Below are 16,890 nucleotides of genomic sequence, written 5' to 3'. Positions count from 1 at the left end.
CTGGAGGAGTGTTGCTATCTTAACAATATGAAGTCCTCCGGTCCCTGAACATGGGGTATCTTTCCATTTACTGAGATCTTTAATTTCGCTCAAAAATGTCTTGTAGCTTTCAGTGATAAGTCTTATACTTCTTTGGTTAAATTTATTCCTTAACTTTTTTGTTCCTTTTGATGCTCTGGTAAATGGAATTGTGTTCTTAATTTCGTTTTCAGGTTTTCAGGTTGTTCGTTGCTGGTGTCACACATAGTATCTTAGGGAAAATGGATTGGGAGTAAACAAATTATAGCGGCAGTTATACTCTGGCCTATAGAAATAAATCTAAAGAAGACAGTGCAAGGGTACGGGCTGTGCCCTTGAGAAAGTTACTAATCTTGTAGACCTTTATTTCCCTGTACTGTAAAATAAAAATAACCATCCTGTCCTAATGGCTTCATAGGGCTAATATGAGGTGTAAATGAAATGATAAGAAAACAATCTATTTGGCACATGAGAGATGATTAATCTAAGTCCTCTTTCCCACCCCTCCCCCCTTTTCCTCTGTTCCTGAAAACTGTAGCTCCTTTAGTAATTTTAGACTAAGTCCTATATTAGAACCTGCCAGGAACCCAGGAACCAAGCCCCTATATCTAGCCCCCATCTCTACTGAAAATCCTACCTAATGCCCAGAGAACCCCTAGTGCCTATAATTGAATCCCAGCCATCTGTGGTCAGACGCCAGGTCTCCTGGTGCCAAATGTCCAGTGGCAGAGACATGTGTTGGAGGATACTTCTCAGTCTTCTATGCCCCGGGGGGCTGATACCCATCACTCTTTTTGTTAAGACTTCAGAAAGATCCCACTCCTTTTTTTTATTATTTTTTTCCCACTCCTTTTAATGTGGTGACACAAATTTTAGGAAAACCATCTCTTTGTTCCATATTTGTGAACAGGAAGGCTCAGGCTGAGTGTGCTCATGTCAGATTTGTAGAGCAAACCTATCAGGAACTCCCACTCAGATCTGTCAGCTAATATGTAAATGGAAAGGGAGATGCCAAGTGATTATAAAAGCACTGATGATTCAGGCAGAAAATAAAGGATTTGGAGTCAAGAAGAAATGCTTTCCCTAGATAGAAGTGTATAGGTCATTCCTTTTTTAGAGTTAAACAGGTACAGCCAGATAATAAGTTTCTCATGTTTAGAAGGAGGAGGGAGTCTGTCAGAGGCTCCCTCTTTGGACTCCCAGACCTTGTCCATAGACCTCTCTTAATGCCATATCCTGCTGTGTTGTGCTTACCTTTTGGGGGTCTCTCTCTGCCTAGACTTGGAATTCCTCTACAGTGTGTTCCATTAATTATGGATTGAGGTTCAGCTTTGTACCTCGACCCACTGTGAGCTTTGGGGCCTTCACAAAGTGGGCTGGAGATTAGACTCAGCCTAATCCTGGGGTGAGAGGAGATGCTAACTGCTTTTGGAACTGAATTGACTAGAGCCTTAAGATTTTATCTTGGCCTCTTCTGTGTGTTTCTGGAACACATTATTATTCCATCCTGAAAGAAGAGTTGTGGTAGAGGGAGAGGGAGCTGAGGAAAGCCAAGAGAAAGTTTGGCGGCCATTTGAGAAGAAGCGAGAGTCTGGTCAGAGAAAGGGAAGGGGCTCAGGTAAGGCAAGTTCAGAAAGAAACGACAGCGGTAGGGACAGGGAGATGGGAGGGCAGAGGCTTCTCTAACCACTCCTCTTGCTCTGTCTTTCTTCTTCAGGAAAAGCTGTTTTTCTCGCAAGAGATAAACATCACCTCTCAGACATCTGCCATCTGATCCGCCATGATGTGCCCTACCTGTTCCAGAAATATGTGAAGGAGTCACATGGCAAAGATATCCGGGTGGTGGTGGTAGGGGGCCGGGTGATAGGCTCAATGCTTCGCTGCTCCACAGATGGACGGATGCAGAGCAACTGCTCTCTCGGTAAGGTAGACAAGCTCACGGTCAATTTTTTCATTAGGTTGTTTGCACCCATTCAGTAAATGTGGATCGATCCCTCCTATCTTGTCAGGTCCTCCGCTGCACACCAGGATCACAGATAAGGATTAGAAACAAGCCCTGTCCTGTCACAGCAAGCAGCCCGGGAAAAGGACAGATGGGTCAGTGTCACAGACGTTGCTGTGACACAGGTCAGGCCTGGGCATCGGGACGCTGAGAGGGAGCCTTGTCTGGTAGGCGTTGGGACTCAGCAGTCAGGTTTAAACTAGGCAGTGACATGTAGACCCGGGCTTGAGAAAAACTGACATGTGGGTAAAGGAGGGATTGAAGGCAGGAGGCAAGGAGAGGAGCTTAGAAGATTTTTACAACTGTCGAGGCAAGAAATAATGAGAGTCGACACTAAGGCAATGCAGAAGGCAGAGTGTATTTCGTGTTTACGTTGTAATTGAAGATTGGGTTTTTCCTATATGTATGATATTATTAGAAAGCTGCAGTTCATGTTTGGATCAAATGCATAACACCATCCCACGAACCTATTGTTAATCTTGTTTTCTGTTATAGTGAATGGAGATGTTTCAGGAGAGAGATAAATTATTGTCCCCATCACAAAAAGCTATTGTCACCCTCATCGAATGAATGTGTATGTTGCTAATCTGAAAAAAAAAAAAAAAAAGTGCCCACAGTTATATCCTAAATGACCCTGTGAGTATACCAAGGCTAGTGACTAATAAAGAGACTGAGACACCAATTCAGCTCTTCCTTTATTAATACTGGTTAAGCAGTTGGCAGGAGCAGACTCTACAAGAGCGTGTGTAATTAATGAGAGAGGCTCACAGCCCTACAAAGGAGAAGACCTGAAAGCAGATCGTTGCAGGACACTTGATGGAGTGTTGTGATGGGGGCAGATGCCAGGCTCAGGTTGACACAGTGCTAAGTACTCAAGACACGGTCTCATCTCATTAGCGTGTGCGTGGTGCCACCATGTTGAACCTCGTGTATTATGTTGTCTTTTGTAGTCCCCTTACAAGATGCATTCTTTAAGTAGGTAGGAACCAGATGGTTCTGCCATTTGCCCATGTTGCTTTCCTTGGTGAGCTAGTCTAAAACTCTTTTATAGCCTTTTCCTTATACATTCTAGCAGGTGGAGAAGGGATGGCGTTAAGGAAAAGGCATGAATCCTTGGACCTGAGAATACAGGTCCTAAGTCTTTCCATGGAGACTGTTAAACCTGAGGTCTTAGCTTCGTAGTAGGTAAGGACAGTCAGACTATCTTTGGTATGGGATTTTGTCTCACAAGCCTATCCATCTCCCTCTTCCTAAAATATAATATTAATTTTTTAAAAAAGGATTTTAAAATTTATTTTGGAGGTAGAGGGAGGGGCAGAGGGAGACAGAGAATCCCTAGCAGACTCCATGCTGAGCGTGGAGCCTGATGTGGGTCTGGGTCCCACGGCCCTGAGGTCATGACCTGAGCCAAAATCAAGAGTCAGATGCTTAACTGACTGGTTCACTCAGGCGCCCCAACATAATGTTAATTTTGCCTTTTTCTGTACAAGAGGAATGCATTCTCATGTAGAAAATTTGGAAAATACGGCAAAGTGCAATAAAAAAGATATTTATCATTAATCCCATCCGTTAAAGACAGGCATTGTTAACATTTCTGTATTGTTCTTTCTGGCAATGTCTTTTGGCACGGTTGTGGTCATGCTGCAGTCTTTAATCCTTCCAAGTATTTTTCCGTGGGATAACAAACTCTCAATGGGCATTATTATTCATGATTATAAAATATGCTGCTTCCCTCTATTGTGAGAGGTTTCTAGTTTCTCATTTACTCACCAACAAATATTTAGTGAGTGCCTGCTATATCCCAGGATTTTTATTTTCCAGTATTTTATGTTATTTTTTTAAGATTTTATTCATTCATCTGAGAGAGAGGCCCAGAGAGACAGTGTGAGCATAAGCAGGGGGAGGAGCAGAGGGAGAGGGAGAAGCAGACTCCCCGCTGAGCAGATCCGGGGTCTCCAGGATCGTGAACCCAAGCTGAAGGCAGCCGCTTGCCGACTGAGACACCCAGGCTCCCCTCCAGGATTTTAAGTACCTCTGCCATCACCATCTTTGTGCATACAGCTTTTTTTCCCATTACGTAAGACTATTTCCTTAGTAGTAGGTCAGAGGAAATAAACATTTTTAAAACTAGATAAGCAGTGACCCTATTGTTTTCCCAAAGGGCATCCTGATTTCCAAGCGGATCTTCTGTGGGTACTAAGAATGCCCATCTCCCTGCCTCTCCTCAGCACTCCCTGCCCCCATCTCTTCTCTGAAGGGTCAGCGTGGCCCTAGTGTCTGATGTCACCATTATGTCGCTGTGCTTTCCCCGCAGGTGGTGTGGGCGTCATGTGCCCACTGACAGAACAAGGCAAGCAGTTGGCTATTCAGGTATCTAACATCCTGGGCATGGACTTCTGTGGCATCGATCTGCTCATTATGGACGACGGCTCCTTTGTGGTGTGCGAGGCAAACGCCAACGTCGGCTTCCTAGCCTTCGACCAGGCGTGTAATTTAGACGTGGGTGGCATCATCGCGGACTACACCATGTCCTTGCTGCCCAATAGGCAGACTGGCAAGATGGCTGTGCTCCCAGGACTGTCCAGTCCCAGGGAGAAGAAAGAGCCAGATGGCTGCGCTTCAGCTCAGGGAGTCGCAGAGAGCGTCTACGCCATCAACAATGGGTCTACCTCTAGTGAGAGTGAGCCTGAACTGGGAGAGATCCGGGATTCCTCAGTGAGCACCACGGGGGCCTCGCCCCCCATGCTGCCCGACCCCGGCTACAACATTAACAACAGGATTGCTTCAGAATTAAAACTTAAGTGAATTCCTGCTTTTTGGCAGCATTTAAACCAAATCCTACTGCTTCCCTATAGTTTTGAGTGAATAAAATCTGGACTAACGTGATTTCATTTGCACAGGAACTAAGAAATCCCATCTGGGCACTCCGCATTCTTTCTAACGGTGATTTAAGCAAACGGCTTAGCTTTGTGGTTTTTACAAAGACTGAAATAAAAACACTCACCACGAGCAACATCCCGACTGATCAACTTGAGACCGATCAGTGTCTGCCGCAAGCACTTGGATACCACGGCTGACTTTTAAGGCGCTGACTCTGTCGCTGCTTCTGGCTGCTATCAGCAGAGCCCGTGGACTCGGAAGGGCTCCCGGAAGTACTGTCCTCGGAGGCCACCACCGGATGGAGGCCGGTGCAGAAGAGATGGAATGTGACTGCAGTTACGTGCCCTTCGTTAAGTGTGTGTGTGTGTGTGATGCTTGAAGAATACACAGTTCAGTCTCTGCTCCCCGTCGATCACCATCTTGGCCATATTTCTCTGACACTCAGGATATGGTGTTTTAGGGAGCTTCCTCATTAGCATTTTCGACGAAGCACTTTGTAGAAAGTTTGAGATTGAGCGTTACTTGACTTCACTGGTTGGCAGGTACCTGCTGTGTAACTGGGGCTTTCTACAAATTGCTTTGCCACTCCGAATTTATAGACCCTGCTTCAACTAATGCCAGCCCCAGCAGCCTCTTGCACCTTTGCTGCCTTTGGCCTCAGCTGGAAATGCACTCAACGAGCTAGTGGCCACACACTTTCTTTCTTCTGCGTGCACTAGAATTGAACGCCATGAACTTTCTTGTCAATGGACTCTGTTCATTTGTCATCCAGCAGCCGGTGGGTTTTTATCATAGAAAGCTTACTGGAAGATAATCATTTCCCCCTTTCTCTCCTAAAACTTTGTGTACTGCTTAGCTGTAGGAGGTTCTCTTGTATGCATTGGTGTTGTGGGCCTGTTGGGTAGATAGAGCCATTGGAAACACACTCTAATCCCCTTGACATTCTAGTCCTAGCCAGGTCCCAGAGACCGGTCCTTACCCACTTTTCCAAACTGGGGAGACTCAGGAATTATTCATTGCACATTTTAGGGGAGGACGGGGGTTGGATAGTGTGGACAGGACACCAAGTGCTTTTCAATTTAACTCTTGAAGCAGCACATGATGATCTTTCCCTTGGGAGAAATCGCGGAGGTGGGTTTTCCATTTCTACTTAATGAAGTATGATGAGAGTGAGCAAGGCTCCCTTTTTAACCAAATACACTAAAACATAAGCACTCAAGAGTTACCATAATCTGTGTTGTTTCCTTGGGAGACCATACTCTTGAGCTGTGATGTTGCACGTGCCAAGAATGGGTGGAAGTCGTCTTTGGGATTATCTCTGAAGCCCTGCAAGGAAAGATGCCTCACAGCCTTATAGTCAGACTTCATTTTTTCACACTACCCTTCCCAGAGGTAGTTCCAAGCTCCATCACCCATTTTCTTAATCAGACTTACCTTCTAATGCTCTTTGACTGTTCCAAAAAAGAAAAAAAAAAAATCATCCCTCAAAACACCAGTCTACCCATAAAGGACAACAATGAGGAAGCAAGCTTTCAAGTGGACAGTTTCCAAGGAAGGCTCTAGAAATAGTCTGAGTTAAGGTTAGCTTAACTGGACTACACATACATCTTCCCAAGGTGACTAGTGTGAAGGCAGCAACACCCATCTGGGTGTATAAATCCCTGTACTTACTCTGCTGTACATGTAAAATGTGTACAAAGTCAAAACTAGTACATTTTTTTTCACAACACATTTAAATAGAAATTGGCTTTTAAAATATTGTGGCTAAAAGCACATCTCACCAAGTAACGCGCAGTTGAAAAGCGTTTGGCTCCATGTAATGGAGATACCGCACTACACAGTTGTAGTTTAAATGCAGTCCAGCCTAGGTTGCATGCCACTCAATTGTAACTCTAGTAACGTGTCTTGTACAGTTGACAAATGATAAATACTTCACCCTTAGACAGGTTAAGACATTTACCTTATCTTTACCACTCAGGGTGGGTTCAGAAGGATAGTTCAAGGTCTGTTCTTGTTGGAATTGTCCAGATGCTTTCTACGTAAACATCTGAACCAAGTGGTGACCCTCTGGAAGCTGCATTCGCTCATTCCCACTGTTCACTGTAAGCCCAGTCTCTCCCACTTTATCTAAAAGGACGCTAGCAGGCCCCACCCTGAGCAGAGCAGCTGGAGGGTGCTTCCAGCTGCTAGTGACATCTGTAGTCCTTGGCACCATTGCTTGAGATCTAGCCCCTGCCTGGAAGCAGAGAAAGCTAGATCGCACCTGGATCACAGCTTCCTCCCCGGATTTCCCACACTGGCCATGGGCCCTGGGAGCCTTGGTCGTGGGTCTGGGCCACACTTGTTACGGCCGCCCGCCAGGCTGCTGGAAGGAGCCACAGATGTGGCCACAGAGCCACATCCTGGTCCTGGCTCTCCCCTTAAAGAGCTGACTCACCTTGTACAGGCAGGTGGACTCTGCCTCCCATTTTTCCATTCTTCCAATAGGGGAGACGCCCCTTTACCTCTTGAGGCTGCTTTGAGGTTGAAGTGAGTTAATTAATGAGACTGTGCATCGTGTGGGAGGTGGTAAAAGAATACCTCCCGCATCTGGCTTTAGAAGTTTCTCATTGTCCCTCCTCTGAGGGAGTCAAGAAAAAGGCCATGGATTCTTGGCATTAGCACACTAGACCATGAGAAAGGATGCAGCTTCTCAGAGACCTTACCACCTGAAAGGATTAAGGCTCTCGTGTATTCGCACAGCGTTCTGGATGGATCGTATCTAACCTGGAACTCTTGACTCTCCTATATCAACAGTCTTCCTTCTGTAACATAAATTGCAGTGTCTGTATAAGGTCTTCCCATTATCTGATAGTAGCATCTTGAAACTGGTCAAAACTTGAATGCCAATAGCTCCGTCACTCAGAATATATACGATTCTGCACTTGGGAAAAACGTCTTCATGGTATCTGATTGCTGGGGGGTGGGGGCTTGCAAGAATGTGGGCTTGGGGCTTCGGGGCTGTAACATCTGATAAAATGGTGTGAGTGGATCATAAGCTCTTACTATCACCGTTCCAGACTCATTGCTCCCAGCTACGAGGGGATTCCGTGACGCCTGGGGATGGGGCGAGGAGGAAAGGGAAGGAGAAAGGTCTTGGATGGTTTTGTGACATTGCGGGGGGAGAAATAAGAAATTGGGATCATTTGGGATTCCAGGCGGAAGGAAGAAGAAATGGCTCTTCCGTGGGTTGTTTCAGTGAAAGAATCATGCACATGCATTCATTAGAGGTAGGGGTTTCGGAAACTGTTTTGTATAAAGAAAATGAATTACACGGATTCTCATTGACCTTGGGGAAGTGGGAGAGACATTGCCTCGGCACTTGCTCAAGTCCTGAGGAACGCTGGTCTTGATGCAAGTCCCAGGGAGACGGAAGCGGTTTGGGGGAGGTGGGTCCAGGATCCCCCAAGTAACAGCAGGCACTATTGCAGAATAGCACCTGCAGGTGAGCCTTGGGCACCCACCTTCTCCGAGGTGGGTCTGAGGGGCCGTGTCCGAGTGAATCCGAAGCCATTAGAACGGGACACCTCAGCTTCCGTACTTTCCTTTGCATCTGCAGGTGAGACTTCTGTTTGCTGTCAGACTGCAGATGTTTGGGGACGAGCCCTGACGACAGTCATCTTGTCTCTGGACTTAGCATCCTCCCATCGGCTGCTACAGCCATTAGGCCAAGCCGCGTGCTGTTTTTGACTTTCTCTGAGACTCAAGGTCAGATTGTGACTTCAAAATGCTTCCATCTGGAAGACCTCCCCATCTCAGGAAAATGTTGTCGGAATCCTTCCTTAAAACTATATTATGCTGCCATTCCCAGTGTATGGCCAGACCCTGCAGCCCTCCCTTCTAGAACACTCTCTCGAGTCCGACCACTTTGTTCCTTCAAGCTTCTCAGTTCCCTTCTCCAGGTGTGGTTCCCATGCCAGCGTGTGGCCGTCTCCTGGGCCCCGTGCTGGCATCCCAACCCCATTTGGTAGTCTCGCTGTGCCATTTCATGCTCACCGTGCCTCCGAGGCAAGACTGAGGATGTCACCCGTCAAGTGGACCCAGGAATAACCACGCTCCAGACACCAGTTCAGTCCCCCCATTTTATAGATGGAGGATCTGAATCCCAGGAGCCAAGAGCACGTAGCTAGTCAGCGCCAGGGTGGGGACGCGGGCAGGCCCATTCCCCATTCTGGCTCAGCACACTGCCAGAGGTGGCTCTGTTCTCCCCTGGGGCTTAGCACTTGCTGTCACCCTGGACTCCCCCTCTGCCCTTTGTCCTGCTGGGCCTCTGCTCTCAATCAACATGGTGTTGATGGGCCAGCTCTGAAGGGTTTATCTCTTGGATGGCTTTGAATGAGTCCTAGAGGCATATATGAGGTTTTCTAGGGTGCAAGCTGGCGTGTGGCCTGTGCCTTCAGACCCACCAAGACCCATTCAGCCCCACCTCACGCTGTCAGTGATGGATGAGAGAGGGAAAGGCCCTGCTGAGCTGGCCGAAGGCTCCCTGGGCCCCAACTTAGCTGACGTTTCCCCGCTGCGGAATGTCTTGGATGTGTGGAGGCCTTTGTGGGCCTCTGTGGAGGTCAACGGCTTGGAGGTCCCAAAATTCTCCCATCGGGCACTCCTGCCGGGGATCCTGATGGATGCACACGTTCCACTTGCAATCGGCCACAAAGTCAAAAGTCTCCTTCCCCTTCAAACCCACGGTGCATTCACCTGCAGCCCAGCCACGAGGCCAGATTCTTCCCTCTTGTAGCCCATAGGTCAGCTGAGGCCCACGTACCCCCTGGGATCCAGGCACATCTGATATAACTGGGCCTTTGGATGTCTGCTCTCTAAGGTGCTGACATTTTGGCAGTCCAGCTGACTCCAGACTTCTGCTACCTCGTTTTAGGCAATGACGGGGTCTCCTCCCTGCCGTACATCAATGACATGAAGCTCAGTTCCTTCTCCTATTTCTGCACACAACAAAATTCAAACGTGCCAGCATATGTGTGTGCATGTGTGTTCCAGTGACCTGAGAGGAAGCAAGAGGTTACAGCAATGCAGACACGATACCCGCCCCTCCATAAAGGGTTCTTTGGATACATCACCAAGGAGCCCATCACCTTCTACCCCACAAGTACCTGTCTCTCTGCTTGGGGCAAACCAAATCCACTTAAGTGCTCTTGGACAGCAGTGAGGCCAGTCCTTTTCTTAATTTGATTTCTGCCAATGCCCTTACCTTGGAGAGTTCCCCTTCTCCAATGGGTGGCTTATTGAAGGCATTTTCTTAAGCAAAAAAAGCAAAAACGGCTCCTTCCTCAAGAGGAACTGCAGTGTCACCGCTTAGGGTGGTACATTTTCCACTCGCTCTACGCTAACCAGGCATCACAGCAACCAGAGGCCCCACTGTCAGGGGCTTCACTCTCAGTGGAAGGCAACATGGGCTAAGGTCAATAATGCCAGTTTGAGCTTGAGATCCCGGGTGCAAATCCTGACCACATAACCTATGGTTTGTGTGACCTTGGGAGAGTCACTTAATCTGGCCAAACCTTCGTTTCTCTACCTATAAATGTGATAAACACGATCGCGAATGTGAAGCACTTAACCACATGCCTAGCTTTCAGCAGCTTCGTTCCCACTGTCAGCAGTCACGGGCGGCTCCTGCCTGCGATCAGGGCTCAGGGCCAAGGGATGAGAGCGAGCACACAGCAGCTCTACAGCTGGGGAGGGAGGAGGGCGAGGAGGCCTGGCAGCTATTTAACGATGGGCAGGTTCCATCCGTCCTGGAGATTCTATGATGCTAGAGTGTAGGATCTAGGTGGTGCATTTGGCTTCATGTACTTGTGTTTGAACGAAAGCCTGCCTTGGACAACGGGGAGTCTGGAAAGCTGGCAAGCGGCCTGCCCTTGGATGATTTAGCACCTGGTTTCTTCGACTTTTCCTGTATTAGGTTTGCTGGCTTTGCATCAAATGGAAGGAGGAGATGCCAGGGACTTGAATTAAATCTGTCACACAGAGGGTGAGGGGGTGCAGAAGGCCAGGGCTGCGCGGGGAACTCCAATAGCCCAACAGCACCATCTGGGGTTGGCAGCGATGACAGCCCTGAGATCAGATGCAAGGAGCCCGGAAAGTGGCTACTATCCTGCCGTCCTGCGCCTGTGGAGTGGGGCGCCCAGAATCTCCCATCTAGAAAGAATGCTCATCTCCTCTAAGGGGGAGCCGGGGCTCTCCATCCCTCTGCGGAACTAACAGAGGTCTCTGAAGACAGGATTAGGCAGGTGGCTGGAGTGTTTTCATCCCACCGGGGAAGTCTCCGGAGTGCCAGTGGTGTCCTGGAGCCAGCTCGTCCTGGCCCATGAGACTGGATTGTTAGCATTTTCAGGAATTCAGTGAGCTGGTGTTTTTTTTTTTTTTTTTAAACACAGCCATCATCAAAAATTAAAAGATATAAGCCTACGACTAAAGTGTATCACGCAGAAATCAAGTGTATTAAAAACATGGGTAATAAATACTCAAATGTCATCACTTCCTGATTTTTTGACTACGTTTTCCTCTGCTCGATGCTGTTGAGCTTGTGCTGTCATTTCGTCACGGTGGAGACGCCTATGATGAGCGGCGGGCTGCTGTGCGGCTCTGCAAGCGCCACCGTGCCGTGACCCTGGCCACTTGAAATCGGCCACGGTGGGGTAGCTACCTGCCAGCAATGGGCAGATGCCACATGGCAGGCTGTTACCCCTGGAGGGATGGTGGTGAAACAGGCATCAGCACACACCTGCTACTTGGTGACCGAGGAAGAAATTGAGCCACACGAGCACTGAAGGAGCTGGTTCCCAGGGGCTTGGCCTGTGTGAGGTCCTCCTTGCAGCAGGTGCCCTGGTGTAGTGCGCCGAGCTGACCAAGAAAGATGCTTGAGAACGCTGCTCCTCTGCTTGTTTTGTCTTGCCTCTGTTTGCCACGCGTGAGAAATCTTGTTTACTTCGCTCCGAAACTTCTGGAGACATCGGAGAGTTCTGGCTCCCTGCAGGCTGTACCTTAGCCCAGTTCCCTCCAGCAGAGTGAAGGGTGGTTTCTCCTGCCCCACTGGCAAAGTGCAAATGTGCTGCAAGGAATTTATCTTACCTGGGCCCGGAGAGAGCTCCTCGCCACGTGGTGTCTTCAGCAATAACAATGTTAAGTCCCCCAACAGGGAAGAAATCGTTTATAACTGATTGTTTTTGCTGTCTTCGCTTTTTTATTAAAATGAGAACTGTGGGACAAAATGCTTGGTTTGCCTCTGTTCCCCACACTCCGTGCCTTTTGGTGGTTCTTTTTAAGTAAGAGCCACGCGCTGAAGCTACATTTTATTATCTTCATATCACAAAACGAGGGAAAAGCTTCACAAAAACTTCATCCTATTCACTTGCACACCAGCTGCATCCTGAAAAACCATAATTTTCCTTTCAAACGCGGAGTGCCGTCTGAATTGTAATATTGCCAACTCTCAACTGTCAAGATGATGGAGGAAAATACTAATGCAGATGGTTTGAGCATGTCACGGGCCTGCTCCGTGAGCTCTCTTGCACTGACATTTGAATTAAGATTCAAGGAGCAAGTGAGAGCTGAAAGCCTTTAACAAGGGTCACGTGGTGCAGTCAGGGCCCCAGGGGACTGAAGGAATCTGTGCGACCACCTGAAGAAGGCACCCCGGGGACACCTGGGGGTGGCTCAGGGTTGAGCACCTGCTTTCGACTCCAGGTATGATGCTGGGGTCCTGGGATCAAGTGCCGCATCGGGCTCCCTACAGGGACCCTGCTTCTCCCTCTGCCTGTGTCACTGCCTCTCTCTCTGTCTCATGAATAAATAAAATATTAAAAAAAAAAAAAAAAAAAGAATGCTCCCAGGTCCGGCTGAGCCACAGGGACCTGTATTTGCCTGATACTTCACAGGCTGTGCTGGGAGAAACAGGGATAAGACCTTTAGCACCTTATGATGGTCAGCACCAGGCCGGAGACCCTTGAACTAGGGCTGTTCCCCAATTTGTGACGGTCAGGGAACCCAGCCTGAGTCAAGAGATTGGCAGGGTAATCCCTGATTGTTGCTGCCAGGGATGATTTGGGGGATGCCACTGTCCTACCCCTCATGTGTCCTTTGACCTAAACATCGGGGAATGTGACCTATGTTTCTTTTTATTCTTTTTATTTGATGTGAGAATCTTCAAAGGACACAAAAGCACAGAAAACACCCAGCGTGGAGCCCAATGTGGGGCTTCAACTCACAACCCTGAGGTCAAGACCTGAACTGAGATCAAGAGTCAGACACTTCACTGACTGAGCCCTAGCATGTATCTCTTTTTTTAAGAGAAGACCCTTCCTTATGCATTTACCACATCTAAAAAAAATAACAATAATTCCTTGGTACCACCTACTTGCCATTCTACGTCAAATTCCCCTAGTTGTCTCAAAAAGAACTCCCTTTAGCTGCACTGTAGTTCAGGGTATTTGATGGGGCAGGAGGTACATGGGAAAGGGTGGTGACTGATTTTGGCTCTGGCAGAAACTGTGCCACCTGTGGAGACACCACTGGAGGGGCACCAGCTGGCTACAGACATCTTTCCAAGTGGTTGGGTCTTGGGACTTCCTCTCCTCAAGGAATAGGCCTACGAAGCTCCCCTTCTATTTTCCAGGGTCCCACGGTCTCCCCCTGAGACTCACCCAGCCTGTGTGCTGCGGACACCCCTGGTTGTCACCGTGGCACCCACTCCACTGCTTCTCCTGCACCTGTGTCTTTCACTGCAGGTATTTCCTAAATCAGGGAAGAGGCCTCTCCCAAGGGTTGCCTCTTTCACCAGCCTCAGATCTACCGTACCCTCAGGGAATCACAGCTCTTCAGCTCTCCCAAAGCACTGTGGCCTCCTCATTTGTCAGGAAATTTTGGCTGGATTCCTCATGGGATGTGTGGTGGAGCTTCTGAGCAGCAGCACATGTGTCACATCTGAACACACATCTCTCACTGGAGACACGGGGCGACTGATGCCCTGCCTGCTTCAGGATTTTCTTTTGCTACAGAGAACATTAAGACCATTGGTTGGTGAACTATGAATAAGGTCCATATTTTATCATCTGATAGTATCATATCAGGGTTAATTCCTGATTTTGATGATTGTGCTGCCAAGCATATGTAAGAGCATGTCCTTGTTTTTAGAAAATACACATTCAGTGTTGGGGGGTGAAGGGGCATCATGTCTGCAACTTACCTTCCAATGGTTCAGAAAACAGTGAATAGCTAGGGAGGAAAAATGATAAAGCAAATGTGGTAAAATGTTAACATTTGGGGAATCTGGATGAAAGGGACAAGGGGATTCTTTGCATGAACAGTCTGAAGAAACCTGAAATTATGTCTACCTCCTCTGCTGGGTTTTCTCCATTAATCCTTCAGTCTGGGGGCATTTCCTTGTCTCTCTTCTCTTCCATGGGCGATCTCCTCTCTCCCTGGTATTAGTTACCATCTACCTGATGTTCTCAAAGTTCTCTCTCTCTCTTTTAAAAAAGTATTTTATTTAAATTCAATTTGCCAACGTGTAGTATAACACCCAGTGCTCATCCCATCAAATCAAATTTCTCTCTGGAACCTAGGCTTCTTCTCATAATGTCAGATGGTATGTCCTGTCGCCTACCTTTTTGTCTGGTCCCTGAATGTCTCACCGGTTCCTCCAACTCACCTTGCCCCAGTCTGAGTACATGTTCCCCTCCCCTTCCCTCTCCTCCCCTCACAAGCCCTCTCCTCTTCCACGGCCCCCTCACCTGCCTGCATGGTGCCAACTGCTTGCTCAAACCAGAAGAAAATAAACTGCAACTCCAGTGCTCCCTTTGGGCTGCTCTCTTCCTCATCCTTCATGGACATTTTTGTTTCTTGTGGTGAGACTTGACTTTCAAACTAGGAGAGGTCTTTCGTCACTGCCTTGTTCATCAAGATGTTCTAGAAGATCTGTGATCTTTGCAAAGGTTTGCAAGCAATGGACAATGATTTTATAATATATAATTCTAGGTTTATCACCTGGTTGCAACATCCATATGCTTTTAAAGCCTGCTAGCATTTATTTAACTATTTGGTAACTACTGAAACTGTATGTTCGTGTGGGCACATATTAAAATATATTAAAATATTTATCTCTGTTGCGTTGCCATCAATATTGATGAATATCAGGAAAGACATACCTTTTCTATCAAACAAAATGATGACATGGTCTGTCATTCAAGTAATGTTCATTATCCTTTTTTGAAGTACTTACTTTGTCAGATATTTGTTTTTCATGACCTGTTATTCTTTTTTTTTTAAGATTTGATTTATTCATTTGAAAGAGAGAAGAGAGCACAAGCAAGGAGAGGAGGAGGGGAGGAGGGAGAGAGGGAGAGAAAGAAGGAAAGGAAGAGGGAGGACGAGAGGCAAAGCAGACTTTCCACTGAGCAGGGAGGCTGATCCCAGGATTCTAGGATCATGACCTGAGCGAAAGGCAGACACTTAACCAACTGAGCCACCCAGATGCCCCCCTATGGATCTGCTGGGAGATGTCACACTTTATAGTGTCATTGTGAATACAGAGACACCTCACTTGCGTGTTGTACACCTGTAGTGGGAGCTTCTGGTGGCAGAGCAGTTTGTTACTGATCTTGGTCATCTGAGGATCAGTGACACAGCACCACTCCATACCTGTGCAGTGATAAAATGTTATATATCAGGAATACAGAGCAAGTACTCAAAAGTGAATTTTTGTTAATGTTCATAGACAAATGATATAATTTGTGACAATGAACATGTACTTGCTGGTAGAAAAAATTTAGCTAGACCTTTCAAGGATGATTTCTCAGCTCCAAGCCTGCAAGTTCTGCTGAAGATGCATAGGGAAGATGTGATGACCTGGTGGGAAGAGAAGAGACACTCTGTGAAGGACCCACCGCATCACCAGAACTCCTGGTTCTCTTTAGCCTTCTTATACCTTTTTGGGTCAAGTAAACCACATTTCACAGAGATCATTGGAACTGAGATTATGTCCCGCATCACTGTGTCATGTATGAAAATGAAATACATCTTCATTGAAGAGTCAAAAAAAATGAGGGCAAAATAAAACATTTTAAGATTAATGAAAGAGAAAATCTGAGAATTTGCCATCAGCACACCCTCACTACAGGAAATCTCAAATGAAGCACCATCAGTACACCTTCACATGGAAATCCCAGGTGAGCCAGATGAAAGTATGAAAAACAAGAAAGAATATGATGACTTTATAAAATAAAAATAATTGTGATTTGTGGATGTAAGACATATTTGAAATAAATAATAGTGATAATATACAAGTTAGGGCAGTAAATGGAATTAAAAGGTTTTAAAGGTCTTATATTATTGGGGATGAGGGTTATACATCCTAAAGAGCTCAAGACCTCATTAGTTAGGAACGAATATTTGAATTTCTGGGGTAACCACTGAAAGACTAGAAGCATGGTATATAACCTACAAGCTAGTAGAGAGGAGGAGAAAATAGAATGGGAAAAATGTATAATCAATCCAAAAGAAAGAAGAAAATAGAACATGCAGATCAAAGAGAAGACACAAAATAAGAACGTAGATTTAAACTCAAATAATTTAGTATGTAAATAAAATGTAAATGGCTAAATGATGATTTAACAATTGCAGATATAAAAATATCTAGTTCTATTTTTACAAGAGATATATCTAAAAATAAGGATATAGATTATTAGAAAGTAAAAGATTGCAAGAAGAAATATCAAGTGTTTCGGTAAGGGTTCAGTTGGGAGAACAGAAGCCTCTAGACATTTTTAAGTAAGGAGCTTTATTTAATACAGGGAATTAGAGGCTTACATGATCTTTGAAATCGCTGGGTGATAAAGACCAAGGAGCAAAGGTCAGCAAGCTGCTTTCACAGAAAATCCGCTTTCGGGAAAGCAACCGGATGATTTTCAAGAAGATTAATGGCTGCTTCTTTTCATCCA

At 46.6% G+C, this 16,890-nt stretch overlaps 1 protein-coding gene across 2 annotated transcripts in view; it reads left to right on the top strand.

The window, feature by feature from the left end:
• Positions 1 to 7,834, top strand: part of RIMKLA (ribosomal modification protein rimK like family member A) — a 35,228-nt gene extending 27,394 nt beyond the window's left edge. For both annotated transcript variants that reach the window (XM_077844468.1, XM_077844470.1), the window contains exons 4-5: positions 1,736 to 1,939; positions 4,335 to 7,834. In XM_077844468.1, coding sequence (XP_077700594.1) covers positions 1,736 to 1,939; positions 4,335 to 4,825 — 695 coding nt within the window. In that variant the 3' untranslated portion in view covers positions 4,826 to 7,834. The remainder of the gene's footprint in view (positions 1 to 1,735; positions 1,940 to 4,334) is intronic.
• The last annotated feature ends 9,056 nt before the right edge of the window (positions 7,835 to 16,890 follow it).

The sequence above is a fragment of the Canis aureus genome, chromosome 13 (genome assembly GCF_053574225.1).
Source record: "Canis aureus isolate CA01 chromosome 13, VMU_Caureus_v.1.0, whole genome shotgun sequence".
Lineage (NCBI taxonomy): Eukaryota > Metazoa > Chordata > Mammalia > Carnivora > Canidae > Canis > Canis aureus.
The sequence above is the reverse complement of the archived record's forward strand: the minus strand, read 5'-3'. Positions and strand labels throughout refer to the sequence as shown.